General features: G+C 39.7%; 1 protein-coding gene and 1 pseudogene across 1 annotated transcript; both read left to right on the top strand.

Moving 5' to 3' along the window:
- Window positions 1-9,203: 9,203 nt before the first annotated feature.
- On the top strand, window positions 9,204-11,835 carry LOC143630451 (QWRF motif-containing protein 3-like). The gene is made up of 6 exons (XM_077099457.1): window positions 9,204-9,893; window positions 10,493-10,586; window positions 10,822-10,938; window positions 11,295-11,384; window positions 11,470-11,577; window positions 11,707-11,835. The coding sequence occupies exons 1-6, from the start codon at window positions 9,349-9,351 to the stop codon at window positions 11,833-11,835; spliced, it is 1,083 nt and encodes a 360-aa protein (XP_076955572.1). The 5' UTR covers window positions 9,204-9,348.
- A 1,186-nt stretch (window positions 11,836-13,021) lies between these two features.
- LOC143630442 (syntaxin-125 pseudogene) lies at window positions 13,022-13,949 on the top strand (annotated as a pseudogene).
- The last annotated feature ends 217 nt before the right edge of the window (window positions 13,950-14,166 follow it).

The raw sequence follows: 14,166 nt of genomic DNA, 5'->3' as shown, positions 1-14,166 counted from the left end.
ACCTGATGGGCCGGCCGTCGTTGCCGGTGGCGGAGGCATAGTAGCGGCCGCCGTGGTCGCCGTCGCGGTCGCCGCCGCAGAATCTGCGGCAATCGTAACCGTCGGCTCGGTGAAAGATGCTGTAAAAATCGCACTTACCACCGGCGGCGACGTCATCTCGGCTGGAACAGTCGGCTCAAAGGAGTGAGCAACTGAACCAGCGGAAGCAGGCGCAGGCGCCTGGGTCGACGCCTCAGGTAGGCTGACCAAGCCTACCGTCATTGGCGGAAAGGTAATACTCGGCCCCTGACCCTGGAATGCGCCAACATCCACGCCTGCGTAAAGAAGAAAAGTGTTAAAAGACTTAAGGATTAAACTACGAAGATAAAAGCTAAGAGAAAGTTGTACTTACGGGTTTTCTTGAGCTTGAACGTACGGACGGGCGGGGACGAACCCGATGGAGCCGGTCTCTTGATGCCGGTCACCGTCGTCGTCATTGGTTCTCCGGAGGTAACAGTCGTAGCCTCCGGAACAGTGGTCTTCTCACCACCGGGGTTCCCCGCCACCTCTTCACTATCTGACTCAGTGTCAGATAGGAGCACTGGATCGGCTGTGGAGGCCGCCTTCTCCTTCCCTTTCCCGCCGGCAGCCCTCTTCTTCCGTACTAACGGAGGACCATCTGCGGATTCCTCAGAAGAAGACAGGATGTCAGTAATTCCAGCAGCGGGTACAGCACTGAGGGGTGGAGGAGAGAATAACGCCTTACCTGGCCGCCGGTGGCTCAGGATCTCGTGGCCCAGCGGATAGACCTCCACAAACCGATCCGCTGTTTGCTCCAGGATGGGCAACTCGTTCTCGTCAAGAGCACGAGTACCCACCCGCACGGGACCGTCAGCTTCCCGCGGGTACAGGAGCGACTCCAAATCGTTCCCCTCTGAAAGAAAAGAAACAGTTAGAAGACAAACTCATATCAGCAAGAAAGACAAGACATACCATAAGGAGTAGAGTTCAAACCGTATTCGAGAAGGATGGGAACCTGAGACGCCTCCTTCCATACCCGGCTCATCCCCAGCATCACCATCCCGGACTCCGCAAACCGGTAAACCGGAGATTGGACCCGGGATATCATCGCAAACCATTCCGCCTCCTGGTAGTTGGTGGCGTGGTGGCTCAGAATTGCTTGGCCATTTTTAAACTTCATGGCAATGGGGATGGCGCGGGCAGAAATGTAGAAGAACTCCCGCTTCCACGATCGGAGACTGCGCTCGGTCGCGCAAATCTTCAAACCCTTGATCCGGGTTGTCAGGGTGTACCACCCCTGGATGCACCTCCAAGTATAGAAGGTCATCAGGCGGTCCACATAGGACTCAATGCCCAGAATCCGGCACACCCACTCGAAATGGCGAATCTTGGCGATCGCCATGGGGTGCAACTCGGTCAGATGAACACCATGCCTCTCAAGGACACGGTAAACAAACTTTGTCAATGGGAACCTAAGATTCCCATAGACAAAGAATGCTGCATAAACCCCGATCTTGCCTCTGGGGGCATCGTACACGGTCTGATGGGGTTCAGGAAACTCAAGCTCGAAAGGATCGAGCATGAACTTCCTAACAACATACCGGTACTGATCGCCGGGCAGAGCACACTGGCACTCACCAGCAGTACTCTTGTCATCGGCCGAAGACTCAAGATCACGAGAAGACATTTTGCAGAAAGAAAGCGATTTCGGGAAAATGCTTGCCTGAAAAGGGGAGTATTTGCCGGAAATCGCTAAGAAGAAGAAGAGAATGGTGAAGGTGTGGATTGCAAAGAGCCCTCTCCCCCTTTATATACTAATCGCAATTAATGCGATGAATTTAATGCGGAGGAGAGAGAAATCGAAGGTGCAATGAAACTATGACACGTGGCAAAAAGCAGGCTGGCAACAGCTGTTGACAGGACGCGTACCATTAATTTCGCGGCCACGCGCCCGAAAAATCGCGCCCACGTGCCTGAAAAAGCGTCTGGAATGACCATGTACTGTCACGTCACCATAACTTCCTGCACGTTCTGACACAGTCAGAAGAAACCGTCGCACGACGTTTCAGATGTTTGGACTGTTCCTATCTTTCCACCAACTCTTCGAATTTCGAAATTCAAAATTCAAAAAAGATTCAAAAGTAAGCGGGAAAATACCCCTTACCTTGGCAACCAAGTAACCGTAAGACGGATGCGGTTACAGTGTTAAGGCAAAACCCTTCACATACCTAGCACCCGCAGGGAATTGAAGCCAAGAATAACTTGGCAACCAAGTAACCATAAGACGGATGCGGGTACAGTGTTAAGGCAAAACCCTTCACATACCTAGCACCCGCAGGGAATTGAAGCCAAGAATACCCCGGCAACAAAGTAACTATAAGACGGGTGCGGGTACAGTGTTAAGGCAAAACCCTTCACATACCTAGCACCCGCAGGGAATTGACGCCAGGGGTACCTTGAAAGTAAAGTAACCGTAAGACGAGCGCGGGTACAGTGTTAAGGCAAAACCCTTCACATACCTAGCGCTCCGCAGGGAATTGAAACCAAGAAGGATCTTCTGGGCAATGCTTGCGGAAACGGAAATAACATCCCCGCATAGCGGGAACGTCGAGAACTACATTGTTTGAGGCTCCAGGATGGAATTGGTGGTTTTAACATAATTGATCACTATGTTCAAAACTACCAAAACCTCAGGGAGAATCCACACAAGTGGGACTCAACGCTCCTGACTTGCGAGGAGGTTACATACCTACCCGCATCATACCCAAAGATCAAGCAAAAAAATCGGGAATTTTTGCAAGTGACATTAGGAAACCCGCGGGAAGAATCCCCACGGAGAACCTTAAAACTAAAAACCCTTTTCAAAACCCCTTGCTTAAAGTCCAAAAGTTCACCTCACTTTATTAAACATTCATGAGAAGAACATTGGACTGGGGGGACTTGAAGAGGTAGGTCCCAGCAGAGCCCAGTTGGTCCCGCAAGACTCACCTTGAACAGGGACGTCTGCGCAAAGGCCATCTGCTCCCGCAGGACCCACAATGCTCAGAGAACCTTACGCGCAGTACGCAAGCTGTACACGTAGGGAAAGCCTCCCAATGGTGAAGTACCCCGCCTGTTCCCGCAGTTGCGGATACAAGCCATCAGGGAAGGCTACCCGCAGACAGCAGGGCTACACGCACAAGACAATAGCTACTTCAATAGTCACATGAAGGAATGAGCAAGGCGGGAACAATCCCGCCAAAATGAGCCAGTCCGTATGATTCTGAAAGATCTTTTGTACTATACCTAACAAGGTATGGATAGGACAGACAATCTGACCAGAACAGCCCATGAGCCAATCACAGGGTGACAGCTCACCGACAACAGTACGAGGAGGAGCACCCTCTAGTAATGTTTGTCACTATTAGCCGCTGCCTACTCACCAACTCTTACTGAGGGGCGTCCGCAGCCTACAGTTGGTAGAATAGTGTTACTGTTGGCCGTAACCTATTCACCAACCAGCATGGCTAGCGTATAATCCACAGTAGGTGGGACGTGCATAATCTACAGTTGGTGGAATAGTGCAGCCGACTTTGTTACTGTTGGCCGTAACCTATCCACCAACCAGTATGGCCTGTGCATAGTCCACTGTTGGTAGAACAGGAATACTATTCAGCCGGCTGTACCTTCTAAGAAACCTACCTTCGGCTATAAATACTCCAACATCTTGGAATGGTAAGATCATCTGATATCTCAATCTTATCTAGCAATCTCTTAATATACTCTTATATTCAGAGCAACCTAGTCTGATTCTCACGCCGGAGGGTGGTCACAAGGAGGAACCCCCCCCCCCTTCTCAGTGACGAGCTTACGGTGTCTGTTTTGCAGGTCTCCTGAAGAACAACCTTCTCAGCTAGATCTCATCCGTGGGAAACATTACTTAACCCCCAGATTATCTATAATCTGTCCAGGGTTCACTTAGTGTTTCTTCACCAACAGAATTTAAATTTAAGAAAACAATATATAAATAAAAGTTATCAAAAAAAAAAACGAACACACATAACAAAAATATGTTACATCACTTGGTGTATTTAACAATAAGCTTGGTGTAAATAGCAACAACCAATAATTAAATATAATGTATTATGTATAGAAGAACCAATATTAATGTCACTCAACTTAACGGATTTCTTGTAAATTTTTGCATAGAACAATATGTACAATAATAACAATAAGAACACAATGAAGCAAATCAAACACAAAGCACCTACACACACTGTGATTCCTAAGAGAGACTGTTTACTATTGGAGCTCTACTACCATAAACAACCGGATAGAATCAAAATTAACCATTGATTAACATTTAGAATTAACGTTAACCGTTGATTCAAAACTTAATGCTAACACATAAATATCAATTAATTGGCTACAAGCATGAAGAATGATCATATCAGCAGAACTTCTAACTATAGAACGCACATTTGTGTATTTTGTCTTGTATTGTATCATGTTGGGCGCCTTACAACAAAACTGACATTGAACCTTTAAGACTATCCTCTATGGTGAGGGGTATCGATGCCCCTCCACATTGCCACGTCAGCGCCACGTAAACACTTGGGGCATCGAATCCTCAACTTATAATACCCCACTATAGTTTAATACCCATTGGGCGCCCCATTATATATATATGCACATATGTATGTATGTATCTGTGTGTGAGAGATGGAGAGAGAGGCGCCGATCGTCCGGACGACCTCCCTTCACAGCGCCCCAACAACAAGGGCGTCCCTTGGTGGTGTTCCGTGCCCAAAGGCGCCCATTTTTGTTGTCCACCGCGCCCATAGAGGCTCGTCTAATTAGAATTGAATGTAGACTTTCAACTTCATAACTAAACATATAAATCATAACTAATTTATTCTCATAATCATATATGTTTAACGTAACTAACTCTGTACTCCATAAGGTTATGGGGTATACTCTAATCTTTCTTAACTCCATATAAGTACCATATAAGTTATTTTTCTCACTTTCACTCTATCCTCCCCAAAAGAAATGGTTTAATGCATTTAACTCCATCTCACTCATGTTAATTTTTAATTTAATATATTGTTTTTTGCCTTTTAATCTGTTATGTTAGGCGTTACCACTAGGCCTAACTAAAAAATAAACCTGAGCATCAATCTTGAACTTCATACTTGAATATGTTCTCCGGATTCAATCTTGTTTATCATCAATAACTTAATTAGGTCTTCAAAATAATGCGATGCACGACATGTTTTCCTCTTCCTCATCAAGTCATCATCATCATCATCATCTTTAGCTATAGCCATGACCAATTATTCCATAGTTTTTGGTCTTATTTGCTTCTTTGTATTTTGTTGTAGATCTTTCATTTCAAGCTTCCTTTTAGCAAGTGTTGACTATGGAGGAGGAAATGGTAGAAAAAAATCGACTCCCTGAATGCATTTTCTTTTAACCTTTTTTCATGAACAAGCTCAGCAAGATTGTTGGTCTTCATTGACCTTTTGTCTTTAAATGGTTCTTCTCTTTATTCTTGTCCTCAACTTCTTTCTCATCATAGGCGGTCTTCTTTACGTTCTTGCTCATAGTTTTGTGAGCTTCTTGTTCTCTTTGAGCTTGCTTCAGTTAAGCATAAACTTTTGCCACTTCTGCTAATTGCAACATGTCCACTAACCCTGAAAATAGATTTAAATATACACCGTAACCTACACTTTTCAGTTGCTTAATAAAATCATTCTTCACATCTATCTTAGTGTAGAAATCATGCTAGGCTTTCTTAACGTCCTTTTCCCTACTCCCATGATTGATTATCTCTACTTCCAAATAGATGGTTGACAACTTGACATAGTCATCAAAACTAGCATCAACAAAATGACATTTGATTCAATGGTATATATATCTTGCTATGTTATAAAATGCTCCTTTCCTTAGAGAATGAGGGTTCGAGTCACGTGATAGATATTGGTGTAGTATTATTAGTATGTTAGATTCGTGTTAGTAAAATGAAAACTAGTATCATCCTATTCAGCATGTTGTGTATTTGACTCTTAAGCCAACATCCAGTGGCGGATCCAGAAATTTTTTTCCGGGGGTGCACCATTTCTAGATGCCCTAAGATTTTAGAGTTGAATATAAAAAAAATTTGGGATGGTTCGACGGTTCAGTTCGGGTGAATCATTTGTATCCATATTTGAAAGATAAAAGTAGCCCTACTGCATCTATTGTTAAAAAAAATCGTTCAGTATCTATATTTGAAAGATAAAAGCAGCCCTACTGCATATTGTTACAAAAAATCGTCATCTATTGTTAAAAAAAATCGTTCAGTATCTATATTTGTAACATAAAAGCAGCCCTACTATATTGTTACAAAAAATCGTCTGGTAGCTAGAGTTGAACTCAGAACATCCAGGTTAACAACAAACAGTTTTGCCACTACAACACTCTCCTTGTATGGTCATTAAGTGCACTCCTATTTTATAAGAGGGTGCATTCCAGATATTATTTATAGCATTACTCTATAGATTCGAAACTCGGGGGGTTCCCGTGCACCCCCGACCTTTCATGTAGATCCGCCCATGCCAACATCTTGGAAATTTCTTGCTTCTTGGTCTGTAATAAACTGTTCAACCGAAGAGCAACATGTGATTTTTTTTAGTCTAAGCGTTGTGGAGAGATGGTGGGGTGTCACCCCCTGCCACCTCATCCACTTTAACCATCAAAAGTCAAAACCCTTACAAAGATGTAAAAGAGGGTGCCCCGTGCCCATTTTAGTGGCATTTACTTCACCCAACATATCATCACATCTCAATTAACTAAACCCCCACCCCCCACCCCCCACCCTCTCACTAGTCACTACACAACTTTCATGGTTTAGTTAGTTAACGGTTGTGACGTGAGATCACTTTTAATTAACTAATTATTACCCATAAAACATAGTCTTATCAATTATCCTTTGGTCCAACAACACGTGTAACTCCAAAAGGTTGAGAACACTATTATGAGCATCTAAGCATTTTCCTAATCGTAAAACCATCGATCGTAATATCATATGAGAAAAATATATGTTTACCCTCTTCTATATGATAGGGAAGATGACGACCAAATGGATCGATGTAAGAAAATGATTTGTTTATAGTAATTAATTTCTTCATGTGCATCCAATGTTAAATGAGTTAAAAGGACAGAGAAAAATAGAGTTATATATTTGATTAAAAAACGTTATGGTTTAACAAAAAAAATAATTGATTAAAGGAAAGAAATTTGAAAGAAACATGAAAAAATACACAAAATTTTCTTTGAAATTTAGAAACGGAAATAATAGGATTAAGATTGTGAAAATCAAAATTATATAATTGTGAATACACACGTCGCTAGTGGTTGATATGTATTGCTGCCGGCGGCGGCGGCACAACATATAATAAAATAACTACGGAGTCTTCGAAACTTCCCAAGTGGCTCTATAAACTCACCTTTCATTTTCTTTGTTATGTGTCTTAACAAACTTTCAACATTTTAAAGTTTTAATTTTGTAAAAAATAAACTTCTATAAAAAGTTACAGAAACCTTACAAAATAAAAAATCGTTAAAACAAGAAAACAAATCTTTAAAAATAATTAACTTCCCGCCGGCACTGTATCTATATTACTATATATCCTCCACTTTTAAAACCTAACGTTTATTACTTTGTTTTCCTTCATGACGATCTCCGGTAACCATACATTAAAATCCCGGTACCTATCACCGGTATCCGCCGCAGAACCACCACCACCGTGGCTGCCACCGTCACCCAATAAAAACCACAATGTCTTATCTAACGACCACCTTATAAAACCAAGATCATCATCTTTTAGAAACAATGGATTGGTACGTGGAGTTTGGCCGTCATCAACTTCGAACTCATTAAAGCCTGATCATTCACCCGGTGGCGGTGGCGGTGTTGTGACGCTAGCGGATTACCTTGGAAGCGATAGAAAGAGGGATAGTAGTGTGGGGTCGTCGTTTCTTAGGAAGCAAAGAAGTTGTTCGGAGTTTAATAGGTTTGAGAGTGATGTTAAGAAAGAAAATAATAATAATAATAATAATAATAATAATAACTTGAAGGAGAATCATAAGCCTGGTATTAAAGGTGGGTCGATGCGATACACCGGAAAGTTTAGATTCATCGGAAGATCGAGTTCTAAATCATCAGCCAGTCATGGAACCATGGAGGAAGTGGGTGGGTAATCAGTAATTTTTTACTTTTTTTAATTAATTGGTTGTTCAGAATTATGTTTAGCAATTTTCTTTGCGTTTTATCATCATCATCATCATCGTACTCAGTATATCCCACCAATAGCAATGCTATGGTAGGGTCTGAGGAGGGTAAGATGTAGACAGCCTTACCTCTATCCCATAGGGATAGAGAGGCTGCTTCCGGTGAGACCCCCGGCTCGATAGTAGTTTTGCATCAAGCCTTGGACATAAGGCACATAGCACTCAATCATCGGGACACCGGTTGATCGGTGCATGTGCCCTTGTCTTTCGGCTATCAACGCCACCACATGATGCCTGATTAACCTTCCGACAGTTTTAACGTTATTTTACCGAGATTAGTAAAATAACGTCAAAATTAGTGCAATTTTACTTTTGCCCACCCGAGGGTTCACACATATATACATTATATGCGCGCACCGTAAGCAGGGCGTTTTCTTTGCGTTTTATGAAAATTGTTATTGTGGTAGCTTGGTTGGTATCCCAACAAGCAAACTCTTGTACTAAGGTGTAGTTTAATGGTGTGAGAGCAATAAGTCATAAGTTACACTTTTATAACTGTATAACTTATGACTTATGACGATAAGTAATAAGGGGGGGCTGAAATTAGGAATCCCAAACACCACCTTAAGTTTAAACAAGCTTTTTCTTTCTATGGAATTAGACACAAAAATAAACTTTCATGAAGCTCTCTAGTAACAAAGAACTTTAGAAAGATGTTTTTAGCAACGCGAGTCTATTTAAGTTTTCAATTTTTTAAGTGTTTTTAAATGATCAAAAGAAAATCACTTAATCATTTAATTCATTTTTTAAATAATTTATTTGGTGCTTAGACTTTCTTTTGGCCATGTACACTCATGTTATAAATTGGATAACTCCTTGGTATTTAAATTTTCAAAGGTTATTTAGTCACTTTTGTTAAACAAATGGTTATTTGTGTGATTTTCAAAAAAAAAAAAGTGATATGTTTAGCATCCACAAACTCAAAAACCATAAAACTTAATATTCATCCATAAAAATGTATGTTTACGTGCAGATGTAACGCCAGGGAGATTATCCGTGGACGAAAACGAACTTCGTCTGAGAACATACTACCGGATGCAATCAGGTTCTTTCACCGACGACTCCGAGTGCAGCGATATGGGATCTCCCTTCATCACAAACCAAAACTCTCTAGCATCATACATGGCACCTACAATAAGCTCTAGGAAATCAATATCTAGTTCCCCAACAAAATCCACCATCAAGAATGCAATGAAAAAATCTAACCCATTATCACTCTCATCAAAATGGGGTTCATCATCGGGCCGACCGGAATCGCCCCCAATGACCGCAAACTCCCCACTTTTGAGCTCGAAGCCTCCGACAAGTCCTTCAAGAAAGGGTAAGAGGAATCTTTTGCATATGGGTCTTGATTTGATCAGGAGTAAGAAAACCGGTTCGGGTTGTTTGTCACCACTTGGGGCGGGTGTGGGCATGGTGGAGAATGTTCATCGGTTGAGAATGATGCATGGGAGTTGGATGCAGTGGAGACATGCCAATGCTAGAGCAAATGTTATTAATGTTACGTTAGATAATAAAGCTAAGGTATGCTACAAACTTTTATGTGTTGAATTGGCAAAACTAGAGTCGTTTACGTTCTGGTTTAATCGGTTTTAATCATGATTGTAAAATCGCGCCTAGGTGTCGAGTACTTAACGAGTAATTCCCGCCTAGGCCGAGTTCTCGGTGAGCCATCCCCAAGTACTCTCCGACTAAGGCCGAATACTGGCCAACTCCTCAATCGACCGCCTATAGTCCACCTAGCGATTTTTACAACCTTGGTTTTAATAAAATTCTACAAACTAAACCGGTTTAGTTGACTGGGTCAGTCAAACAGTCTAAAAATGATTTGATAGTTTGATTCTTTGAGCATTATTATTATTATTATTTTAAGCCTTTTGTTTTTGTTAATTTTTAAAATGACAACGTTATACACATGTATGTCAGTATATTTTACTTAGTAAAGATAAAAGACCAATTCCTAGTATTTTCATGGTGAACAGTATAATATTTTTTTTTCCTATTAAGAAAGTGATAAAAGTACATTCTAGCGAATCTATGATAATTCTATTTAGGTTGACTTGAAGAGGTCAAACCCAAAATGCTTGTAAAAGCAGTTAAGCACAATATCATTTATGGAATCACGTGATTTTTTTTTACTTGGTCGATTACAGAATGATTTATTTCAAGCATGGAAAAGTGTGGCAATGCTTCAACAATCTGTGTTACAAAAGAGATTACAAATGGAGAAAGAGAAGTTGGAAATTAAGCTCAACAGGATATTTCATTCTCAAGTGAGTATTCTGCCTCTAAACTAAGAATATCGTGTAACTTAACGAGTAGTTTATGGTATTAAACTCGATAAAACATAAACTTGGTTTATTTAACTTAATGAGAGTAAACATAGCACAACTTAAGAAACCGGTGCAGAACATAACATTTGCAATCCAATCTTGAGTAGATAACAAGAGGCTCAACTTATTTATACCTTTGCAAGGTATTACCATCCATAATGTGATTATTGTGTAGATGAAAATGTTAGAAGCATGGAAAGACATGGAAAGGAGACATACGTCCGATATGTCCACGATCAAAGATTGTTTAGAAGCCATTGCTTGCAGGATTCCCCTTATTGAAGGAGCCAAGGTACGCCTTTAAATTGTTTTGAGAGAAATGTGAATATTGTAGAAACAAATAAGATATGAAATTATTAATTTCTTCCAATATATATTAACCTTCTAAGATTTAGTAGATCATCAATAAAATCAAAATTCATAATACCTATGATATTTAATTGACAAAGTTTAGTTTCCAAATTCTTTCTCGAGAATATTTGGTGTTAGTTTGCATGAGCTAAAATCTGCTTATACTTTTAAGATCATTTGATATATATTAAAAGTAGATAAAAGGATATATTAAAAAGGCTAACTTGTCATAATATGAATAACTATTAAATTTTTGTAATTTACTTAAATTTATTTCTATACTAATCGTTTCTTTAGATGGATCCTCAAGCAACTTCCATTTCACTTAGACACGGAACAGACTTGGTGGACTCGGCCATGGCTATGGCAACGTCTTTCATGCCCACGGTAGCATTCTGTATACTTTTAAAATTAAAAATATTAACAAACTAATATGACATAATGTTAAAAAATAATAATCGCATTTCAACAGACTAGCGAGACCGCGTCATTATTCTCTGAGCTTGCCAAGGTTCCAATTGAGGAGACATCGTTGCTTGAAGAGTGCTTCGAACATTTGAGAGTCATTTCGACATCAGAGGTGGTTATTGAGAGTCATTCAGACATCATGACACATCACGTTTTTAAAATATTAAAACTACATTCATCATGTATATGTTTAATTTAATTCTATGTAATTCACTAATATGTTGTTAATTGTGTATGACAGATTGAGGAGAGGAGTCTAAGATGTAGCATTATGGAAATAACTTTACTTGAAGCTCAAGGTTTACAACAAGAAGAAATAGATATCATGATGCAACGAAATGTAAATGCAAAATACTTTTTTTCACCTTGATGTACGTAGCCCAGTGTCTCTTCTAAACTAATTCAATTTATTACTTTCTTTTTATACTAATTAAGTTTATATATATTTTTTATTTTAAATTGAATTATAGTAAACATATTGCATATTATCGACGATAACGTGTTCTTAAACTGACTTTACCAACTAACAACTGAAAAGCCTGGATGAGAATCCTATCCGAATCTTATCCTAAGTATCACCGACTGATACGTGCATCACTACCTATTCTTATTGACAAATGGTTGTAAAGCACGGGCGAGAATATCGTATCTTATGTATCATCAGCGAGTTATCTGCCACTAATCCATCGCTAATCATTCCCTATAGTCGATGACCAATGTTTGGTTTACTGGCGTTAGTGACCGTCAATAATCATTGGTGATAAATGATGATATATCAAATTTGTTGGTTAGGATATCCGTTGGTGTTTTACCGATGAGTATTTTAGGTTTTACTTTTTCAGTTGAATGGAGATTAGTCATGTTTGTCAATAATAATGTTTATCGATGTTACTCATTTTTCTAATATTGATCTTAGCAAAATGACCACTGATATAATTATTAGACCTTATTCTAAGTTATGTATTAGTTTGTAAACATTAGAGTATGTTCCTAATATTTATAACATTTGTTGGAATATATTTATGTATGTATTTATTGTTAGTATTGATTTGTCTTATGATTTATGTAAAATTAACATGTTATTCGTACTAGATAGGTTGTTATTGCATATTTGCATTAAACAAAATCCCAACCATGCTAAGAAGTTCAAGATCTTAACATGGAGTTCTTGAGAGCCAATTTTGAAGATACACATATACCATCATTTTTTTTTGTTGAAACGGTTTTTCTTTCTATCCATGGGCAATGAGTTTCGATGTATTAGGTGATTAAATTGATTTTGCAACCACTAAATTTTCTCCTACTTTAACTATTGACCCTTTAAAATTTAGTAATTAGCCCGCCAATGTCAGCTATCTTCCATTGAAAATGATAACATTTATTAGATGATAAACCTTTTGCATTTTTTCACCTTCTCTTCCATTTCCTCTAATTTTTAATTTTCCTTGTTGTTTTACATAGAGAGAAGGAGAGAAGGTGTTTTTTTTATGTTAAGAATCTTATAGTCTATCTCATATATAAATAATTTATATAAATTTTGTTAGAAACTTGATAAACTATCTAGAGGGGGGAAAGCTAATCAAGATGAACGATCTATTCTCTAATTCTTTCAAGCAGACTTATCCGGATGACGTCGAGGCGGGTGGTGGCGCTGCCAATGATGTGGTTGATCTTGATAAATTCTTCCTTGATGTGGAGAATGTTAAAGAAGACATGTCAGCCGTTGAGAAGCTGCATAAAAAGCTACAAGAAGCAAATGAGGAAAGCAAGATGGTTCACAATGCCAAAACCATGAAACAACTTCGGGCGAAGATGGATTCGGATGTAGAGCAGGTATTGAAACGTGTAAAGGTCATTAAGGGAAAGCTCGTGGCCCTTGACAAGTCAAATGCGGAGCATCGTAAGGTTCCTGGTTGTGGGCCTGGCTCCTCCACTGACCGGACACGCACGTCAGTTGTTACTGGTTTAGGCAAGAAGCTTAAGACCATGATGGATGACTTCCAAGCGTTGAGAGCTCGAATGAATGAAGAGTACAAAGAGACCGTTGGGAGAAGATATCATACATTAACGGGTGAAAAAGCAAACGAAGAATTAATTGAAAATTTAATATCTAGCGGTGAAGGCGAAGACTTCCTTCAGAAAGCTATCCAAGATCAAGGTCGGGGTCAAATTATGGATACAATATCAGAAATCCAAGAAAGACATGACGCCGTCAAAGATATAGAAAAAAACTTGATAGAACTCCACCAGATCTTCTTGGATATGGCCGCGCTAGTAGAAGCTCAAGGGCAGCAACTAAACGACATTGAGAGCAACGTTTTACACGCGAGTTCATTTGTCCATCGTGGAACGGAGCAATTAGTGGAAGCGAGGCAGTTACAAAAGAGCTCGAGGAAATGTGTATTCTTAGCCATTGCTGTCGTTCTTGTCTTGATTATCGTTGCACTCTACCCTGTTTGGTTCCCCATGTTGATGCGTAGATAATGATATTACAGTTTTGTTCAAAGTTTTAAATCCCAATGTTTCTTTTAAGACCTGTATTCTAGAGTTTTGTTGGAAGCATGTATGTAAATTAGGAACAAATTTTATTCGAATGATTACTTAAGACTTTAAAATCTCAATGGTCATGATTATGGCATTGGGTACAATATTGAAAAGGAGATGCATGTCTTGACTCTTGAATGTTTAAGTATAATTGTAT

This window comes from Bidens hawaiensis, unplaced genomic scaffold (assembly GCF_021521415.1).
Source record: "Bidens hawaiensis isolate Kalapana, Puna unplaced genomic scaffold, B.hawaiensis_p1.1 tig00000512_1, whole genome shotgun sequence".
NCBI lineage: Eukaryota > Viridiplantae > Streptophyta > Magnoliopsida > Asterales > Asteraceae > Bidens > Bidens hawaiensis.
The sequence above is the reverse complement of the archived record's forward strand: the minus strand, read 5'-3'. Positions and strand labels throughout refer to the sequence as shown.